Source organism: Chrysemys picta, chromosome 16, assembly GCF_011386835.1.
Source record: "Chrysemys picta bellii isolate R12L10 chromosome 16, ASM1138683v2, whole genome shotgun sequence".
Lineage (NCBI taxonomy): Eukaryota > Metazoa > Chordata > Testudines > Emydidae > Chrysemys > Chrysemys picta.
The window spans coordinates 4,537,092-4,554,845 of record NC_088806.1 but is presented as its reverse complement, the minus strand read 5'-3'; the positions used below and the strand labels follow the sequence as shown (position 1 = coordinate 4,554,845).

The window sequence follows — 17,754 nt, the reverse complement described above, 5'->3', positions numbered from 1 at the left end:
TGGCTTGGGGGGTCGGAAGAATGCAGCTCCCATCTCCATGTATCCTGGGGGCGACCATCTACATGCCAGGCAGTCATTAAATGACCATTTCAAAGTGTCACCAGACACATTGCTGGTGTCTGAGCTGCTGGCACTGCAGGGCTGGAGCCTGGCACTAGAGAACACTGAAGCCCGGTTGTATGGGCTTCATCTGGGAAGGACATTAGAGAGGGTGCAGAGCATAGGAAATATGGTGCAGAAGTGGCCAATGGGCTGGGGTAAGGTGAAAAATGGGGACATCCAGTTTCCTGCAGGATTCAGAAGGCATTTTTTGCCATCAACTGATTCTTTATGTTCTGAGCTTTCACCTCCGTACTGAACTCCTGGCCAGGTCTGGCTGTTCAGATCTGACAGGCACTGGGAGGAGTGGGGGAGCTGGGTGCTTCTAAGAGGAAGCCAGAGTGCACTATGCTAGTACTAGACATGCAATCAGAGCAGTGAGTGAGGGAACACATTTCCGGTCCCACAACTAGAAGCAGCACTCACGAAAAGCCGATTGTTCACTTACAGAGTGCTGGCAGATCTTGTCCACCACCTGGGGATGGGTGTGCCAAGCCTTCTTGCTGTTAATCTGCTTAGGACAAGACCATCCCAGGAGCTGAAAACACCCAGCCAAGGCTTTCTGACACCTCTGCAACACAAGATGGGACAAGGAGAGTTTGCATCATGAGAAGAGCTGGAATCTGTGGTCACTCTGCAGTGAAAAGCCAGCTGAAATGATCAACGAGGGAAAGGAATGTGGGGGTCACATGGTATCCTGCTGACCCTTGGTGTCTTTGTTCCTATTAGTGGAGGCTCCTGGAGTTTGATCTTCATGGTTGCTGCAGTTCAGTGACTTAGGAAGTGGCTGCTGGGAGCCATAAAACATCTCCACTTGTGTGTCCATTGAAGGCCAGGGAACTTGCTTGGGTAAGCGGGTAGGGCTGAGATTTTTCACTTTTGGGAGGCAGCTCTGGAGACAGACCTAGCAGGAGAGCTGGAGCAGTCAGGGCCTGTTGCACCAGGGAGCACATGGCAGCAGGACTCACCTTGCCCACGTCAGGGTCCTCGTCCTGTAAGTGAAGGAGCAGTGGGACCAGGCTGCGGGTCACTTCCTCCTGCAGCAGGGGCTTCTGCCTCCTCTTCACTTTGTTAAGCAACTTTGTAAAGAGCATGATGGCAGCAGAGCGCACCTGGGGTCTCACCTGTGATGGACACACAACCATGAAGGGATCTCACCGAGGGAGCTTCACACTCTCCTTACAGGGTGAGCTCGGCACAATGCAAACCACAGATAGGGGCCAGTCTGACTAATAAGTTCATGGTCTGCCCACCAAGAGGACACCCATTTGCAGAAAGGTTTGGGTGGAGGGGCAGACAACACAAGTTAGGACAGTGGTTCCTAAATTTCCCTGGAGGCCTTCTGTATGTGCTGACTCCATCCACAGTGAAGGGCTCTTTGGAGGGTTTCTTTAATGGGTTCAACACTTTCATAGTTTCATAGCATTTAAGGGCCATTCATTCATCTAGACTCCAAAGCACAGGACATTACATTTCACCCCATGACCACTACATTGAGCATGTTAACTTGAGTTAGATTAAAGCATATCAGTCCTCAGGAAACCAAACGGTTGCATGCCACACACAGAGAACACGAGAGACCAAGGTGTCACCAATGTCTGAGGCCCAGGCAATGGCTCGGAACTGATCAGGTCAGATATGCCACCACTATGACTCCAGAGTCACAACACTGCCTGGCTGGGGATGGGCAGGTCAAGAGCCCCTGACTTACAGCATCGAGTAAGGGGATTAGCTTCCTGGCCACGCTGGTGCGCTCACTCCCATCCAGGCTCTGCAGAAGGTTCTGAACAGCTGAGATGGCCTCCAGAATACTCCCATCATCCATCTCATCCGAGCCCCAAAGGATGGCAGGCAGCAGGGCCTTGACTTGTTCCACCTACACACACACACGGGGGGGGGGGGAGGGGCTCATCAGATCTCCCAGCCCTCCAGTGAGTACACGCCACAGTGCCAGGGCTGTGTTTATTCTACCCCGTGGCACCAAGTCAGAGAGAAGCTCCGTCTCCACAGTCGGAGGCGTGGTGCTTTAGAATCGATGGGGATGCCTGACGAGGCAATCAGTGAATCCTAACCCTGTCCCGGGTCGTTCTGGTGTAGGGTGCGCAAAGCTGTGGTTTGCTTCGGGGCTTTTCTCTCTTTTCTACGTGCTACTCATTATTATAGCAGATGCTGGCAGCAATCTCCATAGTTAAGGCTGGTACACAGTTTCCATTCTAGTTGCTCCTTTTGATACGCTCCTAAAAACATTCCCAGTTAACCAAGCTTGGGCTCTCACCTTCCCTGGTTGGGTTGCCAGGATGCCGAGTCCTCTTAGACCAAGTGAACGGAAAACTGGGCTGGGGTGTTTTGTCCACTCCTCGAGACGGTCCAAAGTGTCTGGATGTGGGAGCTTCTTGGCCTCTTTGTAACGCAGAAGCTGAAAACAACACAGAGTGAATCAGCAGCAGGGTGCTTACCGGAAAACTTTGTGTGTCGGTTCTGTGGAGAGGCATCGTAACCTACATGTTGTACCGTCCATTGCTATACATCAGCCCCACTTTGTGTGTGACACCCAGTCCTCCCACTGACTTCCTGGGGCTTTGACTGGCCATTAGCACTAGACTCAGCCATAGGCGTTAGCAGAGCTGCTCTACCCTCCAGGAGAACATGTAGGGCAACAAAATGTTCAGTGACCATTTGTATGGCGGACTCTTGTGCATCTGGGGGTTTGCCAAGAGCAGCCGAACCCCTCGTGGTGACCCTGTGAAGCAGAACAAGCTGCTCTGAGATAACGCGAAAGCTGGGACTGAGAAATCAAACCCCTGAGTTGAAATCCTGACCCCACTGAAGTCAGTGGAAGTTTTGCCATTGATCTCAATGGGCCCAGGATTGGACTCCTGGTGAGGAGAGAATTAAACCCCATCCCTTAATGAGTTAGATGAGGAGACAATCCCTGAAAACTGTCAATAGGAACTAGCCAGACAGAAACCGTGGAAATTTGGGAGGACAACCTAGCGATGGACTATAGAGCCACCTCATTCCTGGTGATGTGCCTCTAACTAACCCATCCAATAGAGAAGGTTAAAGATTGCTCACCACATTCAGAGCTAATGATCCTGCATCTGGGGGAGCTTTTACCATGATCCTCTCTCCTCCATACCCATACCTCTCAAGGCCCCTCTTTGCTTTTCCTTAGTGACTTCGCAGGGAGGAACCTTTCATGGACCTGCAGAAAGGCTGATGCCGACAGGAGACCCAGCTGCCCTTCGGGAGAGTCCAGGCTGATGCTGTTCTACAGAACCTTAGTTTCTTGGATATTCCCATCAGGCTCCTGATTACAACTTTGGAGCAACCAATGATCCCCTAAAGGATCCATCTCAGATTTTACACTGAGCGTGCTGGGACAGGACTGGGGGAGCCTAGTCAGTGCTGCATGGACACCTGGCAATGTGGACATGACCAATAAAGCTCATCGTTTATGTAGCACAATAATGAGTCTCAAAAGTTTGATTTGAGGAGTTGCTCACTAATCTAGGACACAAGACCCAATTGCTCTCATCAGCTAATGAAACTTACTTCTACAAAGAAGGCCATCATGGTCAGCCTGTGTTTCTTATCACCTCTGTCGAGGAGCGGGATCACTAGGTCCAGCAGCATCCTTGTGGTCTCAGGGCAAGCATAGTGCACCGTGGCTCTGTGACACAAAGCAGAAATACCTTTGTTAGTAAGGGAAGAAGCACATTCTGCAACAAGGGGGTGAGGGGTCAGCTTGGGGCCACATGGCAGCCCAGAAGTGAGGACTGTTTCATTCTGGAATTGCCCCCACTAGCAGGACTGATTGCATGGAAAACGCTTGTGTATTACCTGGCCAGCAGGCTCACCCCACGGAGGTGATCTTGGGGGCTTTGTAGGAGGATCCAGCCTTGCTCCTTCTCCATAACAGTCAGCTCGGAATGGCAGCCAACACAGAGAAGCAGCATCTTTATAGCCTCCACTGCAGAGCTAGATTCAAACAACACACCAGCGTGACTGAGTGCCAGGAGCCCCCTCACGGTAGGTCTGTCAGGGAGTGACGGATTCACTTGTGTGTGGAAAGACACACCAATGGTTTAAATAGAGCTTAGGAAGGCATAGGTTCGTGACTGGGGTTCCTAGGCACTATAGTAATACAATTTAATAATATGAAGAAAGAGAAAGAGTTCTGAGCAAATCCTACAGACAATTGCACATCAGCACTAGGGCATGTCAATGTCACAGAACAGGAGAACTTCAGCCCTTCAGTGTCGGACCCACATTCCTTTGACACACTGACAAATTGGCTCCCACTAATTTCTCCCCATAGCTGCTGGGATTGTCTTTCTACTTCCTCTGCAGTGCATTGGTCGGTATGTCATTTACCACTGAGAGACACCCTTGCAACCTAAGCCATGCCTGCTAACTCCCTCAGAATTAGAGAGTTATGGAAAACCTGCAGGGGCCACATGAGAGCTGGAGAAGAGAACTATGACTTCTCTATGACTGTCCATGTAATTAGACCGTTGACTTTCCAGGAGGCGCAGTACCTGGTGTGGAGGCTCTGCCGGCTGCTTTCCCTTCCAGAGACTTTATCCCCTGGTATGCTCTGTCCCAGGCTGAAATGGATTTCGACAAGAAGAGCCATTAGCAGCTGAGGATAGAGGCGGGTTGTGGCATCTCTGGACTTGCTCACCGAGATCATCTCATAGAGGGCGCATGTGGCCTGAAGAGGGAACAAGACAGACACAAGCTTACTTGGAAATCCTACTCCCTCCTGCGTCAGTTCTCAGGACTTCCTGCTTATGTGCTATGAAACTCCCCTGATTCATGGAGAAACGAACGGAGTTAAACTGCCCTGAGCAGCAGGGCGGGGGAAGCCGGGCACTGGCAGGTTGAAGGCTTTGCCTTGTGGAGTCTGGTGACACTAGGCTGCATTGCCACACAGGGGACCTAGCTTTGATTTCAGATCTCGCAGAGCTTCCTGACCTGCAGGGGCTGCAGAGACAGCATGCTTGGGGTGGGGGTAATGCCTCATGGGACTAAGAATGGGAGAGAATAAATTAATGAAGAGAAGAGTGGCTCTTTCATCAGCTTCCTCGGCATCTTTCTTCTCCCTCATTTGGACTTCCACCGTCATTCTTTCATGCTTGCATTGTTTCTTGGCTTCCAAGTGCCTCAGAGGGGCCTTTTCTTCTGCATCTGGGGTATAGGGGGGCTGAGACCCTGCTTTTTGGTCAAAGTCCATGAGCAAATCTCTCAGTTCGTGTTCTGCGGCTTTCTTCTTAACAGATAGCCCCCTTTCTTTACATACTTTTTCAAGTTCTTTTGAGTCAAGACTCTCATAGGATTGTGATTCACCCATTGTAACTCATCTTTAACCCTTAAAACTCTCCATATCAAATTTAAACTTTAAATAGTGTTGGGTTATGATCTTTAAGCCCAATTGACCTGTGGCATGTGACTCCTGTGCTGACTACGCCAATTGTCACGCTTTCTGGAGTGGTTCACAACTGTGAGTGCCAATCTTAGATCAGACTGCCATAAAACAGGGCAGGCACCCCAAACTAGTAGTATATTCTATAATTGGATTTCACAAAGCCAGTAACAATTGTGCATTCCTGGATTACAGTACCAGTTTTACCAAGGACAGTCTTACCACAGACAGTCCCCTTAGACATTCCTTGCCACCCAGACAAACTGAACTTTGTGATTAAAAGTTATTAAAACCAAAAATCACACCACATCAGGTTACTTCCAACCCCAAAGGGTCAAACACTTACCCTAGGTCAATTGGTACTCTGGATCTCACACCAAAAACAACACTGGCAGCCAATTCTCTAGTAAACTAACTAAAGATTTATTAGCTAGGAAAAATAAATGAGAGTTATTGAGAGGTTAAAGCAGGTAAAATACATTAACAGGTGAGTCAAAATTTGTAAATCCCAAATGATAGCGGAGATGTAGTAATCTCTTGGTTTCCTAAAAGTCTTTTCAGGAACCCAGATCTTTCTGGGGATCTCCATTTTGCATTTGGCATCTTCCCTGTAAGAGTCCAAACAGTCAGAGATACAGGATCATTCCTTGACATCTATTTTATAGCTTTTCCAGAAACCAATCTGAACAGTGTCTTTACCCAAGTGGGTTTTGATGAGTAGGAAATTCAGACTTAGTCTGTGAATTCCCGTTGTCAAACACAGTAGCCCTTGCTTTGAAGTTAGCAGTCTTCTTCATTTACAATTCCAAGTCTCCAATGGTGTTTGATGGTAATTTAATTACAGGGATATACACGATGCCAATATAATGGAATAGCAAACAAAAATCCTTCATTAGTTTTCATAAACTTTACACATCAAGTTCATTCTCATCTTTTAACACCAACGCACACTTTTGATCTAGGGTTAACTAATTACAGGGATATACACAATACAATAGCAAACAACAGGTTATAAAGATAAGTGTTTCCTTTAACTTTTCCTTTGAACTAAACAAACACACAGGTGAACTGCCTGATTACACTACAATAGCTTTTGACACTCCTTTGATTTCTATTAGCATCTGAGTGAATTAGCCTGCAACCCTATCCTGAGCTGCACCAGGGCAGACAGCGTCACAGGGGTTTCTCAGAGCTCCAACATGGATGCGATGAATGGAACCCTCCCCCAAGGGTTTGTCAGGACATTATGGAGTAGCCCCAAAACGGAGGGGATAGTCTGTTCCTGTAAAGGTAGCGGTGCTAGGGGTCAGCCCACCCTTGTCATGTGGCGTGGCCCTGTCAGATTTTGAGATGTCTGATATAGGTAAGGAGCTGGGAAATACTGGTAGGGAAGAAGTGGTCCAAGGAATAAGTCGTGTTCAGGAGGAACTCCTGTTATGTTTCTGTAAGGACCTGGGACCAGGAGCCTTGCAAAATGGGAGGGCCAGGACTCCCCTCCCTCCCAGTGAATTGGGATGAGCTTTAGGAAGGGGATCAGCATACATGCTGCCTCCTCCCTCCTAGCAGAGAAAACACCAGCAGGAGAAGGCTGAACCCAGGGGTGCTGGAACACGTTGTGTAGTGGGGGTGCTGAGAGCCATTGAACCAAACTGTAAACCCTGTATATGATGGAAACTGCTTCAAGCCAGGGGGTGCTACAGCACCCCCATTCCCCTAATTCCAGCACCTATGCCTGAACCCTCTGAGCCTGAGGACTGACTGGGGAAAAAGGGCCACCAGGAGAATCTGGCTAAGGCCCCACAGTTGGCTAACTTACAACCCAGCATAAAGGAGGAGACTGGGGGAGTCCTGCCTGCAGGAGAGGTGGAGGGACTGCCTGAAGTAAATGCCACCTCCAGGAGGAAGGCTAGGGGGTGGAGAATCCTGCCTTATGGAGGGAAACCAGAAGGACTGTTTGAAACACAGCCCAGCTGCTGCCAGGGAGGCTGGGAACAGCTTTGAGGAAGCTCCTCAGAATTTGGGTGGGAAGAAGTCACAAGGAGCCACAAATCCAGGGCGGGAAAAGCAGAAGCTGCAGACCCATGGGAGTTGCTAACAAGCAGGGAAAAGGGAGGAGCAGCTCAGGGAAGTGGTGAGGGATTGAAGGAACAGTCCTTAGCAGCCTCTCATGGGGTCCGTGGGCTGGAACCCCGAGCAGAGGTCAGGTCTAGGTTCCCAAGCAAGAGGCAAAGTACCGACCTCAGGACTAAGAGACAAAGAATGATGAGGCTCAGATGGGGGCTGAGGGCCTGGCACAGAGGCCACTACATGTTGGGTTTTCCCATATTGGACTTTTCTGTTAACCCTGGAAGAGGTGACGTGGCCAGAGGGCCAGACCATGGAACCTGCGGAGTGTTGCAGAACCAGGAGGCTGGACAAGGGGACACCAGTGTGGAATAAGCCCTGCAACATCATGTCCTGGCATGAGGAGGCGCGTTGGCGGTGAGTGTGCCCTGTGACCGAGACATAGGATAGATTTAACTGTATGGGGCTATGGATGTTCGAACAGTGACTTACGGCAGCAGACGTGTGAGAGGCTTGGTGCTCAGAGCTGTGGTGACTCTGCAGCTTCACAACCAGGTTCTCCATCACCTGTCCTCCGAGGGCCGGGTCAGCAGATAGGAACTGCCACAGCTCGGCCGAATTGCTAGAAATTCAGAAATACGGCAACATGAAGGACTGGATGGCTTAGGAGAAAAGCTATTAAACCTCTTCACCAATGTAACCTCTTTGTAAGAGAAATCCTCCTGTGGAGCCAACGCCCTGCCCAGCAGTCCAGTCCCCAGAGCTTGTGCAATTCAATGTGGAGCATGAACAAGGACTCCATGGACCTCAGATTGAGAATCAGTGGCACAGGATATGGAGCATTTCAGCTCAAGGCTGCCAGTGTGAATCTGGCCTCAATTGGTCACGACCTGTTACTGGCTGATGGCTAATACCGAGAGGCTGATGGCTAATGGCTAATACAGCTTCTCTGGCAGCAGATGTCCTATATGAAATGAACTAAGGGTCTCGGACCAGTGCCCAGTGCACGCTGTCCACATTACAGAGTCAACCACCATACTTGGCCCTTGTTGGTAGGTTCAGGGATTGAACGGGACATGGAGGCTGAATGAGCCTTTCTTGCCTAGTCGGCAGCCCCTCCAGCTATGAGCTCAGAGTGTTGTTAGGGGCAGTGTGGCGGAAGCTTCATCGTCACTTCCTGGGCTGCAGCTGAGATCTTCATTGTCCAAAGGTGTCAATGGGGCACCTTTCACCAGCATTAAATTCCCTTTAAAAAAAAGGGAGCGGGCATGCAGCAGCGTGGCTCAGATCTCCGCAGCGCTCAGCCAACAACTGTGTGAGGGAGGGTTTCAGTGGAGTCCTCTGATATGCAGGGCTGGCTCTAGGATTTTTGCTGCCCCAAGCAAAAAAATTTTTGGCTGCCCCCACTTTTTTTTTCATGCCCCCCTCCCCCGGCCCCGTCCCAACTCCACCCCTTCCAAACCCCTTCTCCAAATCCCCAGCCCTGCCTCCTCCCCCGGGCGTGCCACATTTCCCCCCCCTCATTGCTTCCTGGGGGCCCCCGTGACCTCCTGCCCCAGCTCATCTCCGCTCCGCCTGCTCCCCCGGGTGCGCTGCCGCTCTGCTTCTCCCCCCTTCCTCTCAGGTGAAGGAGGGGGGAGAAGCGGAGCAGCGGCGCGTTCAGGGGAGCAGGCGAGGCGGAGGTGAGCTAGGGTCGGGGGGCGCAGGAAGTAACGGGGGGTAGAGGAACCACTCCCCGCTCCAGCTCACCTCCACCTCCCCTGAGCGCCCCCCGCTCAGCTTCTCCTCCCTCCCTCCCAGCCTTGCTGCGCAAAACAGCTGTTTCGCACGTGGCAAGCCTGGGAGGGAGGGGGGAGAAGCAGAGCGGCAGTGCGTTCAGGGGAGCAGACGGAGAGGAGGTGAGCTAGGGTGGGGGGGGCGCAGGAAGTAACGGGGGTAGAGGAACTGCTCCCCACTCCAGCTCACCTCCACTCCACCACCGCCACCTCCCCCGAGCGTGCAGTAAGCCTGGGAGGGAGGGGGGAGAAGCAGAGCGGCGGCGCATTCAGGGGAGCCGGCGGAGCGGAGGTGAGCTAGGGTGGGGGGGGCACAGGAAGTAACGGGGGGTAGAGGAACTCCTCCCCTCTCCAGCTCACCTCCACTCCACCACCGCCACCTTCCCCGAGCGCCCTGCTGCTCGGCTTCTCCTCCCTCCCAGACTTGCTGCACGAAACAGCTGTTTCGCGCGCAGCAAGCCTTGGGGGGGGGGGAGAAGCGGAGCGGCGGCGGCGCGCTCAGGGAAGCAGGTGGAGGCGGAGCGGAGGCGAGCTGGGGCGGCGAGCTGGGGTGGCGGGGGCACTTTTTCCCCATGCCCCGGAGTCAGCACCTATGATGGCCTGTTCCAGAATGCCGCCCCTAGAAATGTGCCGCCCCAAGCACCTGCTTGTTTTGCTGGTGCCTGGAGACGGCCCTGCTGATGTGGATTGTTTTTGGAACTCACCGCTTGGGATCATCCATCATAAAACCACGCTTTGTGTAATCACTGTTGCTCAACTTTACCTGCCCAAACACAAATGTGCTTCAGACAGCAAACGTTCCACCTAGGATCACTATCTGTACGTTCAGATGAAGGAGAACGGCGGAATGAGCTCTGCGCTTGCCAGCCGGAGTAGCAAAGGGATAGTGAACTCAAGAACACAGACTTAAATCCACCCCCTGCTCCAGGACCCATGAGCACTGACCGTAGGTGCGGGGGACTGTGCTTTTGAGAACCCCTCCCACAGGCAGATCTCTAACAAGTCCCAGGGGCCGGGAGAGGGGGACTGGGAATGAGAGCTCCTGCCTTGCACATGGGGAGACACATTCGGGGAATAGGGGAGAGGAATCTCTGACAGGCGGATTTCGCTCGCTGTGGTTTGTGGCTGAAAAGAGAAGAGCCATGAGGAGGAGAGGGCAGGTAATTTGCCCCATGTAGAGGGGGGAGATTCAGTCCTCAACAGTCAGTGCTTTATACTTTGCCTTAGTAAGACCAAACAATGTGCTCAGTGGTGAGGTTCACGCGAGGCCTGAAGAGTGGAGGCATTTCGTACCTGTCTGTAGGGAAGGAGTAGTCCAGAAGGCATGAGATCACTGTGTCCAGATGCTCCGCCTCGCCAGCCAGCAGGGCCACTAACTTCTTCATCAGGGTCCTGGAGCTGGGCTGCTGGACTGAATCCAACCGGCCGCAAACCCCAGCCACAAGGTCTGCTGCCTGAGAGAGAGGGAACCAGATGAGACGGGACAAGACTCTCATCCCATCCTGCAGCTGGGGCAAGAGGGAACCTCAGCATCCCTGGAGAATCAGAGTTAGCCTCTAGGTTTTGCCTAAAAGTCACAATTTCCTATACTATTGGCAGGGCTCATTTCAGAGCCTTACAAGGTGCATTGTCGCAAAGACCACATATCAATGGCTCAAAGGAGATGAGTCCTATCTAGGCACAATACAGGGGTAACATAAGAATGGCCATACTGGGTCAGACCAATTGTCCATCTAGCCCAGTATCCTGTCTTCTGATGGTGCCAGATGCTTCAGAAGAAATGAACAGAACAGGGCAATTTATCGAGTGATCCATCCCCTGTCACCCAGTCCCAGTTTCAATCAGAAGGCGTAGGGACACCCTGTGCATGGTGTTGCACCCCTGACCACCTTGGCTAATAGCCATTGATGGACCTGTCCTCCAGGAACTTCTCTAATTCTTTTTTGAATCTGGTTATACTTTTGGCCTTCACGACATCCCCTGGCAATAAGTTACGAGTTGTGTTGTGTGAAGAAATATTTCCTTAGGTTTGTATTAACCCAGGTTTGTGTGTGTGTGTCTGTGTCTGTGTCTGTGTCTGTGTGTGTGTGTGAAAGGATAAATAAAATTTCCCTATTTACTTTCTCCACACCATTCATGAATTTATAGGTGTGGGCATCCCATGGATTTATACACAGGCAATATGATATTTTCTGTCTTATTATCTATCCCTTTCCTAATGCTTCCTAACATTCTGGTAGCCTTTTTGACTGCCATTGCACACTGAGTGGATGTTTTCAGAGAATTGTCCATGATGACTCCACCCTTGAGTGGTAACAGCTGATTTAGACCCCCTCTGTTTGTATGTATAGTTGGGATTATGTTTTCCAATATACAGGAATCAGACTAGAAGATCTGATGGTTCCTTCTGGCCTTAAACTCTCTGAACGTATGACTGTTCCCAGCACTGGGAATTCTAGTTTCCGTCCATTTCAGCAGCAGCGCCCCATACCTTCTCCACCTTAGTCCCACCGCTGTTCACCATGGCAGACAGCAATCCCTCTGCAGTTGGCTGGCAGTTATTGTTGCAGTGATTCGTCAGGCCATCCATAACAGTCAGAATGAAATCTGTCCTCTCTCTTGGGTTGAAATAGACTCCAAAGAGCTGAAGCATACAGGGAAAAGTGTAATTTACAAAAGGCCTTGGCCTGATTCCACGGGGGTTTGATAACTACTGGAGCCCAGAGAAAGCCCTGTCTGGGGGTTGCAGGTCTTCTCCAGCTTCTCAGGGGCTCTGTTTTACTCCTTTCTATTACAGGGCCCCAGTGGCTGATGAGGCTTCTGCTGCGAAACCATATCACTCACAGTGAGGCAAGAGGACTAGTTAAACCATTACAGTGGCCAACCTAGGAGTGCTGCCGTGCACATCAGGATGTGCATTTAGTGGTGTCAGACACCTACTTCTCAGGCATCCGAGGTGCAAGGGTCACCATTAAAAGATCAGCAGTTGCGGGATCCATGTAGTAATATTAGTAATGACTGTTACAGTACTCGGTCTTTGACTGTGACTGTATGTGATACCCTCCTACAACACATCCCAGCAGAAAAACAGCACCCAAGTCCTGATTACGACACCATCACCATACTTCCTGGCTTGCAGCCTGACCCAAAGACCATTGAAATCAATGGAAAGACTTCCATTGGCTTCAATAGGTTTTGGATCAAGCCTATATAGTATAGACCTCGTTGTGACAGCTTCTAACAACCCAAAGTACTAGAGCAGTAGGCGTTCAACCTTCCCCATATGGACACTCCCTTTCCTGTACTAGGACCCTCCCAGAGTCCCCTTCCAAACTAGCCAAGACCCTGTCCCATTTGGCAATAAGGAAAGGGCAGGGTGGCTGTGCCCCCCAGGTTGGGAACCCATCTGCTAGAGCAGTGGTTCTCAATCAGGGATACGCATACCCCTGGGGGTACACACAGGGGTGGCAGGTTTGTATAATTTTTGGCATTGCCCAGAATGGGTCCAAGTCCCGCCTCCCCCTACACCTGCCTAAGGCTCTGGGAGGGAGTCTGGGTGCGGGAGGGGGTTTGGGGTGCAGACTCTGGGAGGGAGTTTGGGTGCTGGATGCAGGCTCTGGGTTGAGGCAGGGGGCTGGGGTGTAGGAGGGGCTGCGGGCTCTGCGAGGGAGTCTGGGTGCGGGAGGGGGTTTGGGGTGCAGGCTCTGGGAGGAAGTTTGGGTGCAGGAGGGGTGCAGGCTCTGAGATGGAGTTTGGGTGCTGGGTGCAGGCTCTGGGCTGGGATAGAGGGTTTGGGTGTGGGAGGGGGCGTGCGGCTGGTCCAAGGATGAGGAGTTTGGGGTGCAGCAGGCAAGCTGACCCTGGGCTGGGGCAGGGGGCAAGAGAGGAGGACTCCCCCCAGCCCTCTCCCTGCTGGCAGCAGCGAGCTCTGGGGGAGAGGAAGGGGGGGCCTCCTCACCGACCCCCAACACGACACTCATCCAAGCCCCCCCAGGCTGCTGCTCAGGAGGTCCAGCCAGGATAAGCCTTCCCCTCCCCTCCCCCGAGTCGACTAGGAGTCTCCTGCCGGCGGGGGGGGGGGGAGGGCTGCCATGCGCTCCTCCCCTCCTCCCTCCGCAGGCACAGCAACCACCTCAGCCTGCCCCCGGCGCCGCTTCCTTGTAGCCGGCTGCGGCAGCGGCTGGCGAGGGAGCACAGTGCGGAGCTGCAGGGGGCAGCCGCCCGCTGCCCGGGGAAGGCAGGGGCTCTTGGGGGAGGTGCGCGGGGGTGGCAGCCGGGGCCGGGGGAGGTGCGTGGGGGCGACAGGCGGGGCTGGGAGAGAGACCCGGCCCCGAACATTGGTGGAGCTGGTTCCCCTGGGCCCTGAATTTTCTCAAGCCCGGGCACCATGGGCCCATATAACTTGCCGTCCCTGGGGGTACAGGGGGTACATCAACTCATCTAGATATTTGCTTAGTTTTACAACAGGCTACATAAAAAGCACTAGCAAAGTTAGTCCAAACTAACATTTCATACAGACAATGACTTGTTTATACTGCTCTATCTACTATATCAGTGTTTCTCAATCTGGGGGTGGCAACCCCCAGGGGGGTCATGGGATGGGTTTAGGGGGGTCACAAGTTTAGGGTCGCCATTGGGGGTGGCAAGCAGGGCCCCCGCAAATCTAAGATACATGCAGAAGCTGAAGCCCAAGCCAAGCCCACTGCCTAGGTTTGCCAACTTTGTAATATTTTAAAACTGGACACTCATGCAGGAGTGCTGGACCTCTTCTGCCCTGCCTCTTCCCCCCGAGGCCCTGCCCCCCATTTGGTCCTCTTCTCCCCTTCCACTGTTGCTCACTGCTCTTCCCCTCTTCCCCGCCCAGGTCAGGAGCAATTTGCCTGCTGGGAGCTGCAGCCGCCTGATGTGAGTAGGTGGCGGCCCCGGTTGAGTAGGGGCTGGTGCGGGTGATGACCTGGCACCTCCCCACCTCCCTCACCCGCAGTAACTGGACTTTGGGTGTCCAGTCAGTAGATCTGACCGGACACTGTCAGATCCCCTTTTCAACCAGATTTTCTGGTCGAAAACCGGGCTCCTGGCCACCTTACCACCGCCCGGGGCTCAAGCTGAAGCCCGAACCCCGCCACCTGGGACTGAAATCAGTGTCTCCTGAAAGAGGTACAATAGTCTGGAAAGATTGAGAACCACTTGCTAGAGAGTAGATCACTCTTTATGAGCATTTGTTGTCTTCACTGTTGTAGCCGTGTCGGTCTCAGGATATTAGAGACACAAGGTGGGTGAGGTTATATCTTTTATTGAACCAACTTCTGGTAGTGAGAGAGACCAGCTTTTGAGCTACACAGAGCTCTTCTGTCTCTGTCTGAAGAAGAGCTCTGTATGGCTCAAAAGTTTGTCTCTTTCACCCACAGAAGTTGATCCAATAAAAAAATTGGACCTCACCCATCTTGTTTCTTTCTGAGCATGTCATTTCTAGCCATGAGTAAGGGCAGGAGCTGTAATTCTTGGGTAAGCCATACACAATAGAGATGGGTGATCCAGGGACAGGAAGTAGTTTGGAGCTGTGCGATACTGTATTGTACTGACACCAATGTAGAATGGTCATTAGTGCCAGGATGTGATTACCTCTGCAATCTTGGAGGGGCTGTTGCAAACCACAGTGGGGCTCCAAGCAGCCAGAAATTCCTCGTTCCTCTGGTCAGTCCATTCCACATTCTTTCTGTCCAACTGTGCAACTGAAATACATGTTAATAACACTCTTAACTTTCCATTCTGCTTCCTGGCTTCTGCTCTCATCCCCCTTTGTTTGGCCCTGATCCAGGAAAGCATTTAAACACGTACATTATTCTAAGCAGATGAATAATCCCAGGGACTTCCGTGGGACTACTCGCCTGATGAAAGTTACAGATGTGCGTAAATGTTGTGCTGGATCAGGGCCTTGACCCCCAGAGTAAAGTGGCTCTATCAAGTGGTGACTGGAATCTAGCCAAAACACTTCAGTGGCATAGAAGTGGATTAACACAGTCATGAATCGAGCCCCAGATTTGGATCCAGATTTCCAACAGCCATCAAAGTTCTGGGGCGTTCGGGGTACAGGCATCTCGAACTGATCTAATTGGTTTGATGGCGTTTAATCCCCTATCATCGTGTCCTACTGACCCTTCCCATTCCCACTGATGGAATGAGCTCTACCAGTCTCAGTTTGCGGTAACGTGTGTTGCCTTTCTCTGTATTGCCCCCCTCCCCTTTCCTTTCTTTGAAAGTCAGGGCTAGAATTACGGGATGACTATCAGACGCTTGTTTCTAGATCCACAAAAAAACCAGCACTCTGTTCAAAGGAACGTAAGGAATAAATACCGAGCCAGATGCTCTACTTCTTACTCAGGCACTATCCTGAACGGGAGCTTTGCCTGAGGAAAGTCTCTAGCATTTAGCTCCCAGGAGGGGGATTCAGATGCTCATCAGTGCTTCTCTTACTCTTTTGGCGCCACGCAATAGAGACGAGGTAATGAACAGCCTCTGATGCCTTTGAGCCGATCGCCTTGACGGGATCCCCACAGCGGATCCCCAGCACTGCAACCAGGTGTCCGAGCCTGGTGAATGGAGACGCTTCCTAATTGTACAAAAGAGGAGAGGAGGAATCCATTACCACTGCAGGGAAAGCGGGCTGTGTCTCCTAGGCAAGGAGTCTATATCCACACAGTCCCTTTCTATAATGGGGCGTGATCCTCAGCTCTCCCTCTTCAGAAGAGGCTTGGGAGCCAGAAGAAGAATATAGGGCTCGATCCCGCACCACAGACGTCCACTGGAGTTTTGCCACAGACGTCAGTGGGAGCAAGATCAGGATCATAATGATCTGTAACGGCTGAGGTGGGCTGGAATGAAGAGGCCTCTTCCTGCAGCTCCACAAGAGGAAAGTATCCCATGGTACTAGGATGAGGAATGGAGGCAAACAGGGAACCAGCTGGGGATGAAATGTCTTCAGTCTCTAGGATTTTGAAATCTCTTTTCTCTGAAATTCATTAGATCCAACCATAGAAAACCCCGTTCTTCCTGTGCCCCTTGTTAGCTGCCTTTCCTGCATTGGAAAGAGGTGGCCTATTCCTCCAGGGCACTGGATTTATTTTCCAAGTGTATCAGACGCCAACCCATCTCAGTCAGGATGATGGACGAGCAACGAGATTGGTTTTTCCTCCGCCTATTAGGGAGCATTGCATTGTGGGGCCCATCAACATACTTCTAAGCAGGAAGTTTCTCTGGCGTGGGAGAGTGCCCTGTAGGTCTAGTTTGCAATCAGATCACTAGAAGTCAAGAGTTACTCACATCCAGTTTGACTTCTGTGGCCATGAAGTTTAGGAGCAGTATGCTGCTCCATACAGCCCTCTCCCGCAGGCAATCTTTCCTGGACTGCATCCAGGAGTCCATGAGCTGCAAGAAAAACGAGAGGTTAAAAATAACAGGGGGAAAGGGTGTATACAAGTGATCCCCAAAGGATAATCTTTATTCTGGCTGAATCATCTCACTCTTACAGATACAGGCTGCATCTGCTTTGTGCAGACTCAAAATACACATGGAATTCTTCTCTTCGAACGAAAGCAAAGTGCATTTCTCTCTGAGGGCCCAGTCACACACCCGCTGAAGTCAATGAAAGTTTTGACATTGATCTAAGGACCGATCCATTGCCCATTGAAGTCAACGGAAAGGTCCCCATTTGATTTCAATGAGCATTGGATCGAGCCTTTAATGGATGCAGGATTGGGTCCTATGTAAGGAAGGGAAGGGCCAAGTCTTCTCTGGACAAGCCACACAATCCAGCATTTCATTCAGCAAAATAAGAGCAGCTGGAGGAAAACTTCTATCCTTTCATGATTGCAGACTTTGGGCCAGCCCTCATGCTCTGTAGTTAGCGGCAGTCTTGGTTGCCATTGCACCCATTGGTTCTCACTGTGGGACAGCTGGAGCTGGGAGTTCTGTGGAGGCCAGGTGCCAACCCTCACGGGGGACTAGAGTCCTGGCAGCGACCCCTCCAATTGCATAAGGAGTGGCAATGATGGGCAGTAAAGGGAATAAGGTCCTCACTTGGAAAGGACACTGTGATGTAAGGGCCACCAGGAGACAGGAAAGAAACTGAGGGTAACAATGGAGGAGATTGTCAGACCTCACAGATGGAAATAGAAGACTCCCCTGTGCTACATGAACCTTGTCACATATGCCCTAATAGGAGAACCCTGTGGAGATGGGGCACTCCGTTCTTTCCTTAACTCTCCTTTCCCTCACAAGCTCTTAACAAGATTTTCCTGTTCCTCTTCCCTACCTTACCATCCTCCAACCGGCATCTCCAGACCCTGTTTACCTGCAAGATCCTCTCTAGCTCAGCCGGAACTGGATTTT

The 17,754-nt window shown here is 51.6% G+C and overlaps 2 protein-coding genes across 2 annotated transcripts in view; one reads left to right on the top strand and one right to left on the bottom strand.

Annotated features, from left to right (window-relative positions):
* Positions 1-17,754, top strand: part of LOC135975968 (glucose 1,6-bisphosphate synthase-like) — a 316,498-nt gene that overhangs the window by 206,535 nt on the left and 92,209 nt on the right. The gene's annotated exons all lie outside the window — the stretch shown is intronic.
* Positions 2,288-10,818, bottom strand: LOC135976044 (maestro heat-like repeat-containing protein family member 7). The gene is made up of 6 exons (XM_065570409.1): positions 10,660-10,818; positions 8,084-8,213; positions 4,641-4,816; positions 3,943-4,080; positions 3,655-3,772; positions 2,288-2,515 (listed from the first exon to the last, which is right to left on the bottom strand). The coding sequence occupies exons 1-6, from the start codon at positions 10,749-10,751 to the stop codon at positions 2,288-2,290; spliced, it is 882 nt and encodes a 293-aa protein (XP_065426481.1). The 5' UTR covers positions 10,752-10,818.

What these genes read in the sequence shown, in the direction of transcription:
- LOC135976044 (XM_065570409.1), bottom strand. Translation starts at nt 10,751, where the DNA reads ATGAAGAAGTTAGTGGCCCTGCTGGCTGGCGAGGCGGAGCATCTGGAC. An exon ending in CCTCTCACACGTCTGCTGCC is followed by an intron (nt 4,817 to 8,083) that starts GTAAGTCACTGT and finishes TTCCCTCTTCAG; the next exon opens with GCCACATGCGCCCTCTATGA. An exon ending in TGATGGCCTTCTTTGTAGAA is followed by an intron (nt 2,516 to 3,654) that starts GTAAGTTTCATT and finishes TGTTGTTTTCAG; the next exon opens with CTTCTGCGTTACAAAGAGGC.